Consider the following 22,423-nt stretch of genomic DNA (forward strand, 5'->3'; position numbering starts at 1 on the left):
TCTCTATAAAGAAGCCTTTAATAAAAACAAATGACAATCATCATAAATACACATACTCAGCTCTATGTTCCACATTTTGGTACATTACATGTACAAATAAATAATAATTATTGTAAGTAATAAAAGTCACAGGAGAAAAAAACGAGAACAAATTGTTGCGTTAGGAAATTTGTTTGCTATCTGTCTTCATGCACACTGTTACACTAATAGGATATTAACAGTATATTTCATAAATTGGTGGCGTGTACATTCTTTACAAATACTAAATAGTTTAATCATACGAATTATAATAATGTTAGGGTATAAAATTTTTCATTTCAAACGTTGGGATAAATTCCTTCTCCTAAGTTTGTATTTTACAGTTCTTTCTTAATCTCTGTTTGAATTTTGATTCACAAAAAAAAAAAAATGAATGTCCTAGAATATTAACTACGATCATGTGAAGAACAGTGTTCATTCTTTCGAAATAAACCTAAATGTGGTCCACCATAATATTGCATATATTATTGTATACAGGATGATTTTAATTAAATATTATACTCCTGCGCGTGTGGAATTAAACTCAGTATTAATTTAAACAAAAACATCCTGTTTATATAGTGTTTCAGAAGGAAACAAATGAAATTTATTTTTATTGTAAACAGTAGAGCATCAGCTTCATCTACAAGGATAAGCATATATGCTTTTATGAGAAGATGTTGGGGATTTGGAAGGTAACTTATCCTCTTATAATGTAGTGTAAAGTAATATTCCATCTATATAATACATGGAACACAAGATACGTCCATTCAAAAAGAAGGATAGGACACTTCATTTTAATATTTGGAACTTCTTGTATTTCTAAGTTGATGTATATCAATGTCTGTTATTTTTGACACACAACATAATATGTATTTTATTATTACTGTATGCAGTTTATATTACATTTCTTCACAAATGTACCCTGAAAACTCTTTGTTTGTCACAAGAACCATACTTGTATGTTAACAAAATGAACTTTCTTAGACAAATACTATTTATATAGCAATTTACCCTGTAATATAGTGTGTGGGTAAAAAGTAAATAGTTTTCAATTATTTTACAGTTTACAAGCCACTAATAATGCATATTGAGAACACAAAGCAAGAGAGAAAATAGCTGGAAAAGTTTGAGAAGGGGAGAGAAGATCTATACAAACAAGAATTATCATCAAGTTTTTTGTACATTAATTTGTTTATCATACAATGCAGCAAGTGCTTGAATAATACAATTCTCGTGCAGAAATTTACGAGCTTCATTCTTTTACTTTTTGGTAAATTGCTTTCCTTTATTTTAATTTTCAAAGGAATCAAATGAAAAAAAAAAAGATAGGCACTTAACATAACCCTTGATGCTGGAACCTTGACTCTGTAAACCGGCTGCATGTGAAGTATATTGCAAATAACTGTGGATAGCTGATATTTATTTTCTCATAATCTTTGTTTCATAATATTTTATTTTATTAATAATAATTATAATAATACTAATATTTTATCTTTCAAGAGTCAAGGCCCTAAACAGAACAAAAAATTGCAGACACATATCAGTAATTACATTCTTTGAAGGTAACAAGCAAATAATATTTAATAAATACAGTTTTAGAGAACAACAAGCCACACATTTTAATATTGTAATACAAATGTCTACTGCCATACAGAAAGCGAGGGAGGCAAAACAAATAAATCCCATTATGCGCTTGAATGAGAGACAAATGACAATCATGCACATTGAACACGAAGTGATGAAGATACGTCGCCATTCTTTGTATCATTACTACTACTTTAATTGTCTGTATGTGTTATCACCTACAATATTTGATTTGTTATTTAAATACCATTTAAAATAACGTATCTTTTTATTTATTTTACTTTTTTTAATTTCTATGTACACATACATACACACACTTGTTTACTGTGACTGACTGTGTCTTCAAAGTACGCAGCTCACAATGACTTCATCCTTGCAACACCACGTAAGAATCTCACACCAGGATGATAATGCTAGGACCACCCTGTTCTTCGCTTTTCAATATTACTACAATTATTCAACACACCCTCCCCCCACAAAAATGCTATATCAAAATCACTGCAAAACACACTTGGTTACTCATAACCTCTATTAAATACATATAACAGAATAGTGAGTGGAATATAACAAATTAAGCATATGAAATAATAATATTTCTGGCCATATTGTTTTATATTAATGGTTTTGCAACTTGGCACATCCAGTCTTGGTTTTTACAGGTAACTGTATTAAAAGAATACAACAAACCTGAAATGCTGATATTTGGGAATGTCAGTATTAATTATTCTGCTAATATGTCAAAACAGAGTTGATCTTTCATGTTAAAGTTTATGGAGTTTTCAAGGGTACAGATTTCCCATAAAATATATCAAAATATGATTCATATTATTTACTGAAACCTATGTGTCTATATTTTCTGCCATGCCCTTAAAAGGCCCATGCCCTTGAAATATATCTGGATGAAAATGCATATTTTATGATTGTGGTCTTCTGGGTTGGACACTGCATAATGAGTGAGTTTGTTTAGAGGCATGATAAATCTTCAGCTCCCTCAGACTATCTAAAAGTCTTTTAGCACTATGTAGTCTTGCAGGTGGTTAATAAGATGCAACCTCTGTCAGGGTCAACATGACTGACCATCTTATTCCTGAACTAGTACTCACTTCGACCCCGATGCTAGGAGCAGCATGATCCTACAAATGTCGGTATCCACCTACAATACCACGTATGTCTAAGCCCAAAAGGCCACAATTGGGACAATCATATCACATAAACCTCAAAACTTATACAGTAGGACCTCGTCGTATCTGAGCTTTGGTCATGTTCTCGCTACCATATGATTACATAAATTTTAAGTTGTACAAATTTCTATGAAAATGTTATTTACAATTCATGTCTGTATTGCAACAATCATTTATGTCTTGTTGTGGGTACGGAGGGCAAAGTCCAGAGACCCCTGTGAATAGGCTGTACGTTTCTGATGTCTGTAACATTGGGATTTTTCTTCAAAGAGCAAAAATTTAATGAGTACCCCTTATACCTGTTGAACCGCGGATGACTGGAAATCTTGCCGACCTGCTGGAGGGGGCAAATCCCTAAAACAATGATATTATATATTAAATACTATATATTTAATAAGAGTATTTCCAAACTTTGATAAATGTCAATTTCGATTAGAAAGCAGGTAACAGAAGCTGTAACCTAGCACCTGAATTCAAACGAGGGTCTACTGCATATGTATCTTGAATTAAATACTACGTACATTTGTACAACACAGCAATGAAAGTGTAATGCATTTACCTCAAGATGTCCTATACCAAAGATGAATACAATATGAAAGTACTTTGTTAGATGACATAACACTGTACAATTGCTTTAGGGTTCGTTAGAATGAATAAATTAATACTTTATTGAATTTGTTACTGTTTACACCTTGGGGTGCCAGAGATTTTGTCCCCGGTCCTATTTTCTGACAGGGTAAAATGTTGTTTTTTCAATTCGTCATCAAACCAGTAACAGAATAAAATTATGTTTAATGTGTAAAATAATTTGTAAGAATAAACTACGTAATTACGAGTGTGTATAATGTTAGAGATCAACTCTGTTTCAAAGTTTTAACAATAAGTAAAAAATTAATTAAAGATTATATTGTTGAAGTACTGGAATTATTGTTTTTAGTATGTCTAGTCAAAGAATTGATTACTTCAGATTTATAACAAGGTATGTGTAAATGTAGGAGCACTAGTCATTTGTTTGAAGTAATATTCAAATGCAGAAAGAAAAAAGTATTCACATCCTTTGTTAATCCTTTTTGGCAAATCAGTGCAATGCAAATATAAAATAGTGTTAGTATGTTAATTTTCTTACCTCTAGAAGCACGCCATTCAGCATTATGATTAATTACTGGAGTCTAGTATTACACTGCTATATATATTTGATAAATTAAAGAAAATCTTCAGTCTTTTGAAACAAATTTGAGAACAGCTTGCTCTCAATCCATCACAAAGAATATTTCGTATGTTCAAGCAAAAATATAGAAGGAAAATAAAGAAACAGAATAAATTCTCTGGCAATATCTTATAGTCGGACATATTAGGGCACTACAAAAAATATCAGTAGATATTTATTCATTATCGAGAAAAATAAAAATTGATTACTAAACATCAGTCTGATATGCTTTAAGTATTAATAAATAAATTAGACCACAATCAAATTTGTCACCTTTCCCATATACTGACACTTGCTAAGAAAAACAGTTGAAAATGATTTTAACTTTCCCAGTTTACCCTCCCACTTTGTGGAAAATACCAGTGTTATCAAAGTTTATTAGATGGAAAAGGGACAAGAAATACATTCCAAACCATGAAAAAAAAAAAAACATTTGTGCAAAATATGGCCAACATTATGAATATCTTTTAATTACAATAGAATGAACGAAAATATTTGGTCAGAAAATTTCTAACAATTAAAGTTTTCATTGTAACATCATTGTGTAGTAATGAAATTTTAATGATAATACATGTAATTTTACATTGCTTTGGTATCAGTTACATCAATTATCAAATTCAAGAATAAATAGAAATAAATGTGAACAGTCTTACAACCACAAACCAATTTCTTTAACACTTAATACTCACTGGAATGGGTGTCCACATCTTGGATTGAAGTCCTAACCAATACCAGATGTATAAATAATGACTCCAGTGAACTTATAATCTTACATTAAGAAGAAACTTCCATACAAGTCTGAGGTACATAGCTGCAGATGTGTTGTGATATCTACCATATTTTAACATTTACAAAGACATGGTACTTTCAAGACAGTAAAGATTTCTCTCATGTTTATGTAGGTACTTCAACAGAGGGAGAGATATTTGGGGTAAAAACGTTTCTACCCATCAATATTATTTTTGTTTTAATGAGTATAACAACACTTTTAAACCTTTATCCAACTATACCAGAAAAAATACAACAACAATTTTAGGGGCTGGAAACTTTATGTACATATGAGTGTCCATGTGTATTTTGTGTGTGTGTGGTATCAATGGATTCTTCCAACACAATTTCTGACTTGAAACATAATTGAAATCACTGTGTTACTGAGTATAACATAGATCTTCTGACGATCCTTACGTTTCTGTTTTCCAAATTGGTTGTCTGGATGGTATAATCATTAGTTCATGGTAAGATGGTTTCTATAATTATTGACTTTAGTCCAAATATGAATCAGTAAGGTATTGTTCACCTGTCATTTTCCTGTTCTAAATTGTTTTTACTTTACAATAAACTTATTTTTGACTCAACCGAAGGGGAGATGTTCCGCCAGGAGTTATAGATGTAGTAATGGGAGACAAGAACAATGGATGGAGTAGAGATTGTTCGTTATACAGTAAACGTATTTGTGACCTCCTTAAATTTCAAATATATCATATATTATACTTTTATTTATAGCAACTTCTAGGAAGTGTAAAGTAACCAGATTGAATTTATTTCCAAAGTTACTGAATGTGATCAATCCTATCTGGTTTAAGTTAGTAAAATAAAATGAAGCTTTAAACTTTCAGAAGTATCTATCTGTGCAGAATCAGTGATTCTGGTGATCATTTATACTCTCAACAGAAGACCAGAAGTTAAAGTACACAAATCTGAATACTGTATGACGTAATTTAGTATTTGAGGTTCTCACAGGGGTGTTTATGAAGAGAACAATTTTCTGGGCCATAACGCAGTGTAGTCCGTTAACAAGTCAACCGGTGTAGTACGTTGAAATTCAACTTTCAACAGGCTAGACGGCGTTATGTCCCAGAAGATAATACTCTTCGGCATTTAATATTATTTGGAGAAGGGCATGAGGAAAGTGTGGTGGAGGTTTTTAATAAATACTTTGAAGAGGAAGATGGCGGAACCCTCCCCATGGAAAGAGTCATGTGGTGTCTTTGGAGGCTGACGCACTGGAGTCCCCAGTGTCCTCTCCACCGCTGATCAGTGCTGGAAGGATATGTCCCCCTCCAGCCTTGTTATTCTGATTTACAACACACTTCCTCATGTGCTTCTCCAATGTAGATGGCACAGAGAACGGCATCTCGCAAAACCGACATCTATACACATCTTTTCCAAGTCTGCCATGAGTTTTCATGTGACGTGTCAGCTTGGAACTTTGTGCGCACGCGTAAGAGCACAGTTCACACTTGTATGGTTTCTCACCTGTGTGTGATCGGCGGTGCACTGTAAGGTTACTGCAGTTTTTGAACACCTTTCCGCAGTATTCACATGTATCATTGCGCCTGCTCTCCTTCTTCAAGTGTTGCTGTTGAGATCCTGGTCCTCCAGATAAGCCAAGGTTTAGTGCAGCAGCTGCAGCCGCTGCGGCTGCTAAAGATGAAGCACTTGGTCCTGCTTTCGATCCTCCACTGCTAGCTTTCAATAGAGCACTTTCTGCTGACTTTGAGGAACGGGAACTGAGGAGGTCCATGGTCGGGGTGTCACCACCAAACAGATGGTGATCCCTGTGGTGAGCTGCAGCCATTGCTGGTAACCAAAGTCCTGCATACAGACCATCTCGATCAGTACTGGGAGCTCCACCTCGACCTAGTGATGATGAATGATGATTATGATGATTTTCCAGGTCAAGTTTCAATCGCTTATTAGCAGCATCAAAAGGATTTTCAAAAGCTGCACTACTTCCAAACAGACCGTGAGGAGCACCAATTAAATCTAAAGGGGGTTGGCCCGCAGCTATTATGTTTTTCGCGAACTCTTCACGAAACCGCATGGCTGCTGCTGATTTGTCGAGCATCCCATTCTCGAGACTGTTCTTCGCGATCACAGGAGACGTTTTCCCACCACCGTTGTTGTTGTCTGATATGAGAGGCGATCTATGATGAAGGCCTTCTTTGTTGTTGATGTGTAGCTGGTGTGACCCAACGACAGATTCCTGAAGAGCCTGCTTGTATGCTTCGTTGTACTGTTGGATATTACTCAACCCAAATTTGTCCATTAACTCACCAACCAAAGAACCCGAAGTAGTAATCTTCTCAAGAGGGGTTGGTGTTGGTGTGGGGCGTGGAGTGCTAGTTTTGGCTTTGTTTGCATCTCCAGACACGTTGTTAGGTGGAGTTGATGATGTAGACTTGGTAGTGAGGTCTTCAGGAGCGTCTCCACCAAGATCATCATCATCGTCATCATCATCACCTTCCTCTTCTTCAAGTTCCATCTCCTCCTCTTCTTCTTCTTCCTCATCATCTTCTTCCTCGCCATCATCATCCTCATCATCACCATCGTCATCCAGAGTCTCAACTGAGCCAGTATGCGAAATGTTATCCGGTGTCGAGTTGGTACTTCCCCCATTGGTAGTCCCCGCCTCGCCACCGGCCTGCCCGTTTCCCGTCCTCAGTGCACGACGATGGATCTTCATATGCCTCTTCAGCTTTGAACTCTGAGTACATGCGTGACTGCATACGGCACACTTGTATGGTTTCTCTCCTGTATGTGTCCTACGGTGGACTATCAGGTTGCTCTGAAAACGAAACTTCTTCCCGCAGAACTCACATGCTCTTATCCTCTCTAACCTTTCTCCTCCACCTCCTGTATCACCGCCATCACCAGCCTCTGCTGTCCGTGACAATGACGTTTGACTTCTTGAGAAATCTGACTTTTTTAAATTAGTTGGAGGGGTAGATGCAGATCTGGGTGTAGAAGTGAGTGCTACAGCAGAGCTGGTGACTGGGTCCGAGAGTGGAGACTGCTTCTCCGGTGAGGACAATGACTCAGGCCGATTGCTGGTATGAGAAGTGCCAGAGCCACTGCTGTTGTTATTGTTGTTAGTGTTGTTGTTATTGTTGTTGTTGAGTAGTATCGGAGTGACAACAGAGCTCATTGATGGGTGGTGACTGTTACTGCTAGGCGGACTCGTGAACGGTGGAGTCAATATGGGTTTCCTGGGAGATGGGGACGAGTTCCCATTCGCCGCGCCTGGACTAGTGGTACCGGCCAGTTGCCGGAGTCGCTGTGAATAGAAGTCGAGCTGTGGCTCCAAGCCGAGGCCAAGCGTGGGGGCTGGCGGAACGGCAGAGGAACGAGGTGGTCCTGTGGACGTTGGGATAGAAGTTGGCACCCGGTCAGAAGCTGGAGGGCCAAATGGTGGATGAGGGGGTGGGACACCTCCAGCTGCAGCCGCTGCGGCGGCGCAAGCTGCAGCAGCAGCTAACCCTAGTCCATGGTGAGGGTTAAGACGAAACTGCTCTGACACTAGTTGCTCCATCCGGAAGTGATGGTCGTGGTGACTAGATGGCCTGGTGAATAGACCCGCGGTGCTGGGGGGCCCGCCCCCTGGCGCGACGTGATGATGACTGAGGTGGTTGCTCAGTGGTGCTGCCATTGACGTGGGGGGAAACTGATGATGGGATCGGTCTCCTAAGGGCATCCTCAGGAGACCACCAACACCAAAAGGGTTACTGTTGTGAAGAGGATGATGAGGATCGACCAGCGACGAAGACGGCGGTGGAGGGTGGTGTAAAGCCTGATGATGGGCTAACCTCGAAGAAACACCTGGTGGTGGTAAAGACAGAGGTGTTGCACTCACAGGAGTTGTAGGGGCATTGCTGCTGTTGCCACCGGAAGAGCTGGAACAGCCGGAGGATGTGGACGACCCGGAGCACGAGGAAGACGATGATGAAGAATGGTTGTTACCATTCGCAGGGCCAATCGCATTCTTCCCCGTGGCAGACAGTGAAGACGTTGTACAGGGCGAGGAAGAGGAACCCGTCGAAGAAGAGGAAGGCGACGACTCCACGTATATCTTGATGCCATGACTGTTCTGCACGTGCTGGACGAGACGCCAGGCCGAATGGAGTCTTTGTTTGCACGTAGAACAAACGTAGTTACTCGGTTCTGAAATCATAACAAGAGTATCTTTACCGATCTTTATAGATCACTGAAGGTTGCAGTGCGGGAGCCGGTTTTTATGGCCCACCCCTTACATACATACATATATCTTTAACGGAGGAAGTGCGTACTGGACGGGAAGCCATTCTGATAAAAACTGTCTTACAGTAATCTATTATCTATACACACGAAGAAGAGTGTGTCTGTATCTTTGTTCTTCATATAGCTCCATAACTTCGCACATATTTCGACCAAATTTGGCATGATTCGGAGGACTTCCCTGGTGTGATATGAGACAAACGTAAACGTGGCTGGGTTCGATTCCAAGACAAGTTACTTCCCCATCATTTCCTCTGTAGGATAGGCATTGAGATCATGACAACAATGGGATCGTGACAATAAGGGAATCATGACAACAATGGGATCGCTGCTAGAATACGGGGAATACCCCAAGCTTTTATCTTGTCCTTAGATGCGGGGGAAACCAAAAGTATCTTCTGCCCATTACTACTTCATCCTTGTGTTTTGTTTCCTATACGTGTGGACTAGACCAGGACAACTCCTGGCAGATTCCGCAATAAATATTACTCCATAGGTCTTACACAGATTACAACTTCTACAGTTACATAATGAATGGCATATAATGAATACGACGTTTCGGGAATTATGCAACATTTTCGGGTAATTTATTTCTATCCCGTTTTTCATTACTGGAGTTATTTTCGATTGCTTGTGGTTTATTTTAACACATCGCCAAATAGTCAGACTATAAAGGCTCGAAATGTACGATGATATGAATGATGCTGATAAAAGGTAAAGCTCATTTAGACAATAAACCATGAAGGCGTACTGGGAGGGACGGTATAGCTCCATGCATTCTTATCCTCAATAACATATGGAAGCAGGTAGCCTCGTGAAGCTACTTTAACACCAGGTAGCCGTTGGTAGGCCACAGAAGAGTTACTGACACTGTGTTCAAGAGAAAAAGATTTGTTTCTGACAGGAATAAAAATGTAAATGTCCCTGTACTTATCTAATTAAGAACTATGCAACGAACACGTATGAGGGAGTGGACGTATAGATCCAGTCTTTCTTGACCTCGGCACTAGTTCTAGGTTAGTATCTCTGGCAGGAAAAGAACCCCAAATTTTCAATAGCCGAATCTCAATAGTGACTGAGCTACGGATGACGTTAATAACAAATTATCGTGGACATTTCAGCAGGCCTTGTGCGGGTTTTTTGTGTAAATGTAAAATTTCTGAAAGTTTGAGTTCATTTTATGGTTGTTACGGTAACCCAATATACATCACAGTTACTTGCCTATCATATTTGTTCACAGGATGTATTCCACTGCTCCAGTTGTTGGTAAAATTAAACAACTACAATCCTCAGGGATTTCATTTTCAAACACAGGAAGTCTCAATTTATACACAGAAGTTGTATACCAGTACGTTACATACATAATTTTGAGTATGTGGAAAATCAAAGCATTTGATAGAGAGCGTCCCTTTAATTGTTAGAAGTTGGCCGTTTTATTTCCAATTGTGATGTTGGCCACAATGGTGCACATATCAACAATGGAAAACGCGATGCTGCCCGGACAATCTTACGCACCGGTGGCTGTCAAGTAATCAAGCGAGACCTCACAACAATCAGACTGCAGGCGGCTTACGGAGCTACAAAACACGGCCTTCTTTTTATATCGTAAGGGTAAACTACACTGCCTAATCACAATTTGTGGAAATCGTACTAATTTAATGAAAAGAAAGATCAGACATGAATAATTTGATAATCAGCTCACTAAAGAATTTCGGAGGAACCTGCTACTTCTATCTGCCGGGAATAAGAAGGAGGCAGTAGGTATCAACCAGATTACGTAGCCTTGTACCCAAAAAGCAATCTTCACAACTGTAACCGTGAGAATGCAATATTTGACACGCTTAAACATGTGTAAAAAACATTTAAATGTCGCCGCTTTTTAAAATTAATTAAGCTTACCTGCGGTCAATTTTCTCCATTCATGGCCTTAAGCAAATTGGAATTTGTTATGTGTCAACGTGGCTAAAAATCGGAACATCCCATGAAAAACCTTCGGTCACGCCAGACGGACACGCATAACATCCACATAAGTCGTTTCCTTATATTCTTTTTTTAATGATGTAATGAATACCTAACGAATTCTAAAGAATTTTGATGGGAACTTCGGTGGCTCATTCTGAAGCCATACGTGGATATTTGCCTGCGGAAAAACTCCTAGAAACATATGCGGACCGAGATTTGAACCTCGGATCTGCAATATACGTGTATGAAGTACGAGTTACTGTATAATAATATTGTCACGTACTATGTGCGACTATAGACGGGGTATGGATTGGGTGAATAGATTCACTGACCACTTTCAGATTATTAATTACAAATAACCATAATACTACAGCTATTTCCACACTTTACAGTTCACTAAAGCATATAGCCTAGTGTTCTCAGTCTGTTACTAGACGTTTCCTGGCAACGGCTCCAACAATGGCTCTTCCTCTGCCTGTGGCTCAAGTTCTCTCTTCACAGACTCCCGTACAGAACTCGCTAGGTCAAAGTCAAATTATGTTACGACGGACGCCGCGCTATAGCTCGAACGGTTAGTCGCTGGCTTCCTACCGCGGTGGCTCGGGTTCGATCCCGGGTCTAGTCAAGTGGGATTTGTGGTGGACAAAGTGGCGCTGGGGCGGGTTTTCTCCGATTACTTCGGTTTCCCCTGCAAATCTTTATTCCACCAAATTCTCCATTATCATAATCACCCGGGGCAGGTACAATAGGCCAATCAGTGGCCGCCGTGCTCAGTGGACCAAGTTGGACTCCATCCCCAACTAAGCGAATTAAAAAAAAATATGTTACGACCGACGGTAAGTCGGCCAGTCTTTCAGGGAATAAAGCACCCATCTGGGGCTTAAGACCAGATCTTTATTACTGTCAGACTGTTGCAGGTTTGCTGATGTGGGACGCTCTCTCCGACAACAGGACGGGTCTGTCGTTTCTCACTATGTCTAACCTTATTCCTTGCTTATAAAATTTCGGCACGGACTACATAGAAAACACAGATATATTGCTGCGTTCATGTGTGTTGCTGCAGGATCATGATTATCTAGCCCTTGCCTACAAACGTCCCTGGTAGGTATATCCGTCCATCTTACCGTCGCTGCATAGCAACGGTTCTACACGCTACAATATCACATAATTATTGTATTAAGTTCGAACTGAAGCTGGATTAATTCAGTCAATATAATGACTCGATACGGGTTGGACGACCAAGGAAACGCAATTCAGTACTCAATAAGCAATATTTTTCCCTTATCCACAGCGTTCAGAGGGTAGTGGTTGCTCTGTCCCTGATCTGAAAACCACCAGAGATGTGAACATGACTATTCTTCTATATCGACTGCCGAAGTTAGGAACACATGGAGCTATCCACCACACTCCCATATGACTTTCACGGCGTGATGATAAATGACACAGACAACTTTACTTTTTAAGTTCCAAGTGTAGGCCTACTGAAGACAAAGAGTGCTTAGGCAGTCAGTGCAGCAACCTGGTGTTTGAAATATCATGACAAAACTAGCCATGCGACATTTTCCCTCCCACCTTAATATCGGCTGGAGCAGGGACCGTACTATTGTTTAGGACACAACGTCTGACCTCAATATATGGAAGGAAGAGATTCTTTTGAGTGTGGAGAAGGGGGGAAGGGGAGGTATTTCAAAACCAGAGCACAGCCCTAGAAAGATGAGAGGGTTATAATTACTATGAAGCTGGAAATCACAGGGGGCGGGAAGTTCTATAGGAAAGAGAAACGAATTTTGGAGAAAGAAATATTCATTAATTCGCTTTTTTTTTATTTTACAATCTAAAAAGCGGTCTAACACTATAGTCTATTAATATGTGAGGCCGTGTAGATTATTACAGACGTACCGACGTTTCGGAGGAATTTGCTGCCTGAATCTTCTACTCTAACTAACCAAGTATCTAACATCAACAGCACGGTTCGGATCTCGGTTGGGGCATCGTGTGTCCTAACTCTCCACAGTCCTTCCAACAAAATGCCTGAATAGTATCTAGATTAGGCCATGACCGTTTCCTTCCAAATCCTTTCTAATTCATTAGACATTATTCATTCTACAATTCGACGATATATATTCTAATTGCTGACGTCAGAAACAGACTATGAATTTTGGAAAGAACTAATGGTCAACTTTCTTTTGAGACTACATGAAGGGCATAGAAAACGACGCAACTAACAATTCTGCTTTGCAGCGGGAAATTGTTTACCAAGCCGTTACCTAGCAACGGTAGGGGGAATACACATACGGACACGCGGACTGATGGGAAGCATTCATGAAGTGAGCTGCTGAGAAGGATCCAGGTGGCGTGATATACATACTACGCTTCATACAAATTTGTTCAGGCATACAAAAGTTGATATCTTGGAATACACATACAGACACACAGAGAGGAAGGACAGCGCATAAGCCAACTTTAGGAAAGTAGACTAAAACTGAAGTGAAGAATGTTATAACGTTGAATAAATTTTATGGATTTGTGTTTTTAGTTGATTGTTTAACGACGCTGTCCCTACCGAGGCTATAGCGTCAGATGAAAGACTGTGGGAACAGTCGTTGGAATGAGAATTGGTAGGAGAATGTCAAATTATTTGGAGAAGCCTCGCCCCAGGGCCACTTTGTCCACCACAAGCCCAACATGACCTGTTCTGGACTCGAATCCGTAGCAACTGTGTCATGAATCTGCAAATTACGAATGAGGCTTACTGGGTCCTTCTTCTAAAAAGTAAAGATATCCCTGTAACAGGACGTGGAGGCCCATAGAGTTGTGAGACGTCGAGGCTCCCACATTTTCTAGATAATCGGCTCAGAGATAGCGCTGAGGTTGTCAGTCTTACGCGCCGGCCGCGCTTTACTCCACAGGAAAATTATTTAATTAATTCCTGGTACTGATTTCTGTTAGAGGCTTTCACGACCACAAAGACACAGTGCGGCTGGAAGGATCAGGTCAACTTAAAAATCCAATGACCTCCGGGCTTGTAGCATAATGCCTCAACCAACAACGCTACCGCGTGCCCCCGTCCTCTTCTTGTACCTGACTAAATAAATCTCAAATCAATTCTGAAGGATGCTAGCGTTTCCGAAACTACAGATACTCTCCTTCACGTTTCCAATGGTTGAGATTAGCTCTACCCAGCGGACACTTCCGGTCAGTTGCTTTCGCAGACTTTCATCTGGGGATGGAAACAAGTTCAGCTTCGGAATTTTTTTTTAGAATATCAGATGCTGGAAAAAGTAAAAAAATTCAGGAATCCCGAGTGTGAATCTTCAGTCCTAATAAAGCAAACAATAAGTCTGGGAAGAACTAGTCGACTACTTCCCTTTCACTACATGTCGAGTATATGACAATACACAGACCGCATAGAAAGCACAGCGTCCAACAACAGTTCTTCTATTATTGCGTGCAGCGGGAACGTGTTTCCATGCCGTTGCCTAGGAACGTCGTTCTCTTCTGGCTCCACTATTCCGGGTTTTAGGCTTTAAAGGAGATACATAGACACGCGTACAGCAAGGTGACCTCATAAGCCTCATTCAATTTCTTTTTAATATGGAGATTAGGCTAAGAATAGAAAAAATGAAATATTCTGAAGCTGAATAAATTAGGACAAGTTTTATTATAAGAATTACGAATGTAATTGTATATATATAACAAAATTGTATTCTTTTAAAATGTCTCCGAAATGCCGTATGCCCTTTTTCCATTAAACTCCTCACTTATTAGTCTTGTAAAAAGGGGATACCACAGTCCAATTTGTGTTTCAACAAATACGGTATGCAGACTCGGCGAGTAACATCCCAATTTTGTTGACGCGAATTCTAATATTGTATTTATGATGAGAAATGTTCATAACGCAGAGGAGTTGGGGTGGGATCCACGAAAGGGAGGTCTGAAGTATGACGAGGTGCAGGGAGGGTTGGACTGATGTCACAACGGTCTTCGCTTTTTAAAGCCGACTAACCGTGATTCCTATTCGTCTTTTGTCGATGACGTGAGTGAGCACCGCCGCCCGCAATAGTGAGAATGCATTTCAGTGAAAGAATGACACAACTGTCACTTCTAACAGCGTGGAACAGAAATTAGCGGGGGATGATTCACAACTCAGTAGCGCGAAACGTACTAATTCAGGGTGTGACGTTCTCGCTCGCAGAACTCGGAGCAACTCCATCTGAAATGAACTGCAACTATCAGCTTGTAACTAAATAATCAATATGTAATAGTAGTAGTAGTAGTAGTAGTAGGAGTGATAGTGATAGTAAAAATAAAAAACGTAGAGCCAGTCCTTAACAGGCTGTGGAGGCCCATAGGGTTGTGAGATGTAGAGGCTCCCAAATTTTCTAGACAATCGGCTTACAGATGGCGGTGATGTTATCAGGCTTACGCGCCGGCCGCCCTTCACCCCCAAGAATATTCCTGGTACTCATTTCTGTTAGAGGGTTAGTCGACCCCAGGGTCATAGTGTGGCTAGAAGGATTAGCTCAATTGAAAAATCCAATGACCTCATCGGGAAACGAAGCCGTGACCTTCCGACTTGTTGTATAGCTCCTCAACCAACTGCGCTACCGAGTGCCAGTAGTAGTAGTAGTAGTAGTAACAGTAGCAGTAATGAAAATGGTAAGTTGCTCCCATGCTTAATCAGTCAAAATACAAGTATCAGGACATGAAGACGTATGGGGGAATGGAGTTGTAACTCTAGGAATTCATAACCTCGATACTAGATTAAGGCCAATGGTCAGCTTCTAGCCCCGGCAGGTTAACCCCCTGGGGAATAGCCCCTCGTACTCTATGGATACGAGGCTATGTGGCCCCCGGGATCGGTCCGGATGCTGTGGAGAAGAGAAAAATCCCCACCCCCCTATTGAGATTCAACTCCCGATTTGCGGCCCCTTCAGTTCGTAGATCGTCACTACACCGACTGAGCTATTTTGCCTCTAACAACAAATTATAATTACAATAATAATAATATTAATACAATCATAATACTAATGATAACACAACTAAGTTTACTTATTAGTGTGGGTGTGTGGATTAGTCTTGTCTGGCTCTGGTTCAGTTGTGGGCTCTTGTGAACACGGTAATGAACCTTCCGTCCCGAAAATGTCAGTGAAGTCAATCAGTCTCCCAAAGTGGGAGACACCAACAATTAGTACAAACGCTTACCAAGCTACACGGCGTCATATTCCAGAAGACCGTAATCTTGATAGCGCCACGCGAATCACACGTCACACACAGTAACAGCGTCACATCAGTGACATTAAGGAGTCTTGTGATATGTGACGTCATGTAGTCTGGTAAAATGTTACTGTTTGGAAGAAACTTTGTACCGCCATGTTCAGGGTCTGACTCCTTTACTCCCTTATATCAGCACCACATATTTCCGCGGTCTGATTACTCTAACACAATGAAGATGGAAGCAGCAGGTTCCTTCGAAACATTTCTTCTGCCAGACAACATGGCGTCAAATCCCAGAACAGTGTACTTTTAATAACAGTATGGTTTGTGTATGAATGATGAGTCATTCTGTAGGATTTTCGACGGGCATTACATTTGTAGAAAATTCAGGGAAATGACGCCGATCAGGAAGTTGCACGATAACTCCAATATATGGCTCCTCAATACGAGTCAGGTGAGGAGGGGGAAGTTAACAGGGGGTCAAGACACGCGACATGTCCCAGATGACGTAATAAGGGGCGTCTAATTACAGTCTTGACTGACATTCATTTAGTTTGGGGGTTAGGCACAAATCCAATAAGCAACGACAAGAGTGAGGTGGGGGTAGGAGTGAACTGGCGAAGTGGGCGAAGTGGGCGCGAGGCGAAGCAGAACCGATCTGTGTGCGGTCTTGCTTCCACACTTCAACATTTGCAGCTCAGCTAACCAACCAATTCTGTGCCTTGCTACAGTACTCTCAGAGGTTCATTACAGTGTCCACAAGAGCCCACCACTGGACCCTATTCCAAGCCAGATAAATCCAAGTTTATGGTCTCCTGATATATAGCCCCATGTATACTGATAGGATTCCTGCATAATATTGTCAAAATTTAGGGGTGACTATAGACGGGGTATGAATTGGTGAATGAATTTACTGACAAGTCCGCGACTTGCACACAACTTTCAACTTTCCACATATGTATACGCTTATATAACAAAACTGTGCAGACGACAAGCAGAAGTCATGCAAAAACATAAGAATGGACATGTTCGCGGTATAGGACAAGGTGAAGCCAGACACATAAAATATAAGAGGTTTAAACTTGGCGGTGGTCAAGCTTATGATCGTTCAAATGACTAAGTTGCTGTTGTAGCGTAAGATCTGTAAGTTAGGAATGATCTGCTCTGTGAAGCCTGAACTGACAGAGGACTTGTGTGTAGCGCAAAAGGAAGAACTTTCGATAACATGTTACTTATCTTAACTAAGATAACTTAGTTAGTTACTTATTAAACCAGTTAGACAGTTGGTTAATTAGCTGGCTAATTTGATATCTAAATAATTAGTTACCTGTTTTATTAATGCTAGAGGGGTAGGATTAAGTCCTTTGTACTGCGGCCACTTCTGGCCTATTGTACCAGCCCCAGATGATAGGTGAGGGTGATTGTGGAGCAATTGGTGGAAAATCTGCCCCAGCGCCACTATGTCCACCACAAATCCCACTTGGCCAGACCCGGGATCGAACCCGGGCCGCCGCGGTGGGAAGCCAGCGACTAACAACTTGAGCTATGGCGCGGCTCTAGTTACCTGGTTAGTCAGTTATATTCATTCATTCATCTGTGGCTCTAAAGCCCTAAAGCCGCTGTTTCAGTTTCTTAATCTTTTACATAGTCTATAGGACTCCTTGGATGGGGGATCAGCTCGTCGCAAGGTCACTATCTCACACAGGACTACACAAACGCAAAATAAACTCATACATCAATGCCTTGAGTGGGACCGGGGGAAGACATTTCATGCATTAGACCGCGCCGCACAGTGATCAACGTCTGTTAGCTTGCCAGTTACGTACTCGTACACCCAGCAACTGCTGGAAATGCTTTACGTCCGCGGATAAAGTCGACTACCAGTGGTACCTGCTATAGAGCTCTCTCATCTAACGCAGCTGGACCCCATGTCACAGCGCATTACTTTCCATATTCAAACATTTTGTTTGCTCGTGCATCTTTACCAAGTTTATGTTTACATAACAGTTTTACAGCTCACAACTTCCTGACTGCACTAACCCTCGAAACTATACGAGAGTGTCGCATATGCTTTTGTACGTATGTATGCACCTGTGTCGTGCTGGTGAGGTTAGCACGTTTGCTTCACATTCAGGGGGTCCGAGGTTCACGTCTTAGCCCGGACACTGGCTCTTCCGGCGTTTATCCTCAGTCCCTCCAAACAAATATAAAATAGGTCTTCCCAATTCTTCTACTAACACACCATTACATCCTACGTAGCATGAGCTATTGATAGCGTTGTTAAATAAACAAACATGTCTGCCTGTCTTCATACAATTTGATATAAGGTCCATATTGTAACCTTCTGGGTTATGACACCGTGTAGTCTGATAGGTACTTACCAACGTTTGAAAGGGATCTCCTGAATATATCTTCACGTTACCCTGAAGATGGAGGGGTATGTTCCTCCGAAATGTTGGTACCCACCTATCAGACTACACGGTGTCACAACCCATAAAACTATAATCTAAATTTTCATCACCGTGAAGAACTCAAATCTCATATAAACTTCACTCATATCTGTGGGCCTTACGACGGTCTCGCAGATACGGCAGATGACGGTTATTTCAAGGCCAGATATTCTTACACTGTTCCCCTTGCTCTCATTGGCTCGCTCAGGGCCTCGATTCTTATTCTCTCTTCCTAAATCAGTGCCATTTTTTTACGTTCGACTTACTCTTCTAACATGATGATGGAGACAGAAACTTCCTCCATGGCGCTGATATGTCACGACCTATACACAAATAGGAGACGGGATAGCTCAGTTGCTGTAGCGACTGGCTACGGGCTGGACGACCGAGTGGTCAGAGTTCGAGTTCTGGTATGGTCATGAAATGTCTCTTCTCCACGTCGTCCAGACCAGCTCTGGGGCCCACCCAGCGTCCTATCCAATGGGCACCGGGGATAAAGCTGCCGGGACATGAAGCTGACCACTCACCTCCAACTAGTGCCGAGGTCAAGAAAACGTGGCTCTACAAATTCATCCCCCCATACGCCTTCATGACCTAGTGCTTGATTAGTTAAGCACAGGGACGATTTACCTTTTTACCTTACCTCTACAACAATAAAGTGAACAACTTCAATACAGCCCACGTGGGGAATAGCATTGAGTTTTAAGAACTGAATATTCTGACAGCGATGACTATGAAGTGTACAGCATCCTCACTTGTGATGCCTGTAGTCCGGTATTACACTGCCTATGTTTCGGAGGATCATATGGCTTCAATCTTCAGTGTCAAGAAACCAAGCAAGAAGCAGCAAGCATAGCATTTCCCTAAAACGTCCTTAAATTTCTACTTAAGTTCATGGCATCACATCCTAGCCCCATAACAGTGACTTCTGTACAAAACTGCTGAACACTCTATCCTTGCTTCAGCAGGCATATCGACATGAAACAAGAAGTACAGTGTCTCCAGGACAGAAAGTTTTACTAAGAACAGCGAACCCAATTCTTGGCCGGCTTACAACAAGGTGTATCGATCTCTCAACATTACAGTATGTTTCATAAAATCATTACCGTTCTCGACTAACACACAAGGCCGTTAAAATTCCAAAGGGGAATTGATGCATTTACCACCAGAGGCTATTCACACTGAATTAAAGCAAGAAGCAGAGAAAGTGTATGTGGCGAGAAAGTGCAGCTCCAACTATTCTTAACCTGGACATCAATGAGCATGCCTCTCACAACCTCGACCTGGACATAGACTACAGTGACTAAGATTTCTTCTGCCTCACCTCAGTCACACCAGTCAAATGCCTATTAAATTAATCCACGATGGCTTCCTTCCAAATCCTTCCAATTCATTATTCAATGCCATCAAATGATTCCATCCTTTTAGTCTTGACTCGTATTCAAGTCGACGTTAAACACATTACAAATTAACATAAATTATCATTTGCGCCAGACAGAGTTGAGTGATCAGCCTCAAGCTCCAGCCACTTATCCCAGGGGAAATAACCCCCTGTGTCTACTGTTAAGAGGGCTGGTGGGACCCAGAGCCGGTGTGCTGTGGTCAACCCTCAGATGTTACCGTCCTCGGGAGTGGCGTTGCTATAACGGATACAATGAATACATATACCACTGGCTTGAAAAGTTCTTGAAAGACACCTGTGTTTATATCAGGGAACTAAACTTGATGGAGCCGGGATAGCTCAGTTGGTGTAGTGACTAGAATATGGGTTGGATAGTCGTGGAATCGAAACTCGATCCCAAGCAGAAGTAACAGATATACTTAAGATGGCATATTCATGGAATTATTGTGCCTCTGGACATTATCCATCGTCCTGCTTTTATTTAAAACACATAACGTTTCGGAGACTGGATCCTATCTCCGTCTTCAGGAGAGCGAATGAGCTAGTCCATATCTCCGGACACCTGCACCGACGGAAGATAAGACATATGAAGCAAACACAGCACGAACAAACTGCGAGAGTTAATGTATTATAAGTATTAAAAAACTCCATACACACGAGGCCTAGCAGCTATGTCCATGCACTATTTCACGGCTATTGTTATTAAAATCAGAGTACTATCAGAATAGAAGTCTTCACCAAAGACATAAATTTACAGTATGGTACAACATCCAAACACTAATTTTCCCATTCACTCTACCCTGAAGGGAGCTGTATTTTTTTATTTCTGCTGCGATAAGGGCAGTTCAGATGGGAGAGATGTCCACGCTGGGTTGACTGATCGGATGCTTTAGCAGACATGTGGGCGGATTCCTTGTATTTCCGGTATGTGGTCTCTAGTTCAATCTGCAAGACATTCGCTTCTTCCCAACTTATTTTGTGGCCTTCCCCGTGCACATGTTGGGCCGATTTCAATTTACTTCAAGCAGACTTTCTGTTAGCTTATAATTGCGTTTCTTAATGAGTATTTCTAAAGGTCTTCGAAGACGGAGACAGAATCCAGTCTTCGAAACGTTGTGAGTTTTAAATAAAAATAGGACATGACGGATAATCTCCATAAATACGATTTACTATTATCCATAGAGTTCAGACCGGCAATGAGGCCCACTCAGCCTCCAACCCAATGCATATCGGGAGCTATTTTTCCAGGGATAAAGCGGCCGGAGCGTGAACCTGACCACTCACCTCAGTCTAGTGTCTGAGTATAATAATAATAATAATAATAATAATAATAATAATAATAATAATGTAGCTATACCTCCATTTCCCCATACACCTGAATGCCGTGGTGCTTAGTTAAACAGAGAGAACTTCCCTTTTACTAAACGCGGCAGAAAAACAGGAAGCACCCAAAACAGTGATCAGATTGGATTAAACAAACATATGTTTCTTGTTTTGTATTTATGGGAGGGGGAACCTGGGGGTGAAAAAATCTAAAAGAAATGGAAATGAGGGGTAGAGTCAAGGGAGATAAAAAAAGTGTTGAAGGGTGTGCAGAATGATCACAAGGGGATGAAAAATGACCAAGAAATAGCAGAAAACAATTTCCAGTGTCCACAGTACTTTGCCATTCAGACTTTGCACAATACATCAGTTCCCGCTGGGCCTCATTATTAGCAACCTCACACCCCTTCCTAAGAAAGAAACAACCCTACATAACCGCACAGATTTTCCTTATATATTTTTAAGGCTATAAGGGAGCGTAAAAATAAAAGTGTGGGTATCGCGGGGGCAGGAGGGGTATCATGAGTTGCCTTGGCTGAAGGAAAAGTGCTTTTGACTTCCATCCGTGGAAAGAAGGAAAACGCAATTTAAGTGTCCATTTTGAAAGGGGATGAGAAGGTTTGAAGGGGGTGGGTGTGAGTAGTGTAGATTCTCGTATGTTCGCAGCAGTTACCACTCAGAGAGGCGTGATGGCAGATCATATTTCCACTGCAGAATTCTGATACGCAGAAGTTGCAGGAATCGTAGCTCTTCTGAAGTACAAGCGAAGAGACTCATAATAATTCAGATAAATTCTTTATTTACTTACGTGCTTACTCAACAACCCAAAGGCCAATTACAAAATAAGCAAGGGTAAAGATGGAAACAAGCACAGCGATACATACAAACAACGACAAAGACAAAACAGAACTTAGACAATAATAAAAACATTCATTGACTCGCTAGCCACTGTAGAGTCAGAGAAAGTGTATAACAATAATAATAATAATAATAATAATAATAATAATAATAAAAATATGGGTGTGAAACTTGGTTCCTGAAA

General features: G+C 40.9%; 1 protein-coding gene across 2 annotated transcripts in view; it reads right to left on the reverse strand.

Moving 5' to 3' along the window:
* The window catches only part of LOC111866684 (B-cell lymphoma/leukemia 11A), a 196,903-nt gene continuing 174,480 nt past the window's right edge, over positions 1-22,423 (reverse strand). For both annotated transcript variants that reach the window (XM_023855869.2, XM_033752378.1), the window contains exon 3: positions 1-8,934. In XM_023855869.2, the coding sequence (XP_023711637.1) occupies positions 5,969-8,934 (2,966 nt within the window). In that variant the 3' untranslated portion in view covers positions 1-5,968. The remainder of the gene's footprint in view (positions 8,935-22,423) is intronic.

The sequence above is a fragment of the Cryptotermes secundus genome, unplaced genomic scaffold (genome assembly GCF_002891405.2).
Source record: "Cryptotermes secundus unplaced genomic scaffold, Csec_1.0 scaffold66, whole genome shotgun sequence".
NCBI classification, from domain to species: Eukaryota; Metazoa; Arthropoda; class Insecta; order Blattodea; family Kalotermitidae; genus Cryptotermes; species Cryptotermes secundus.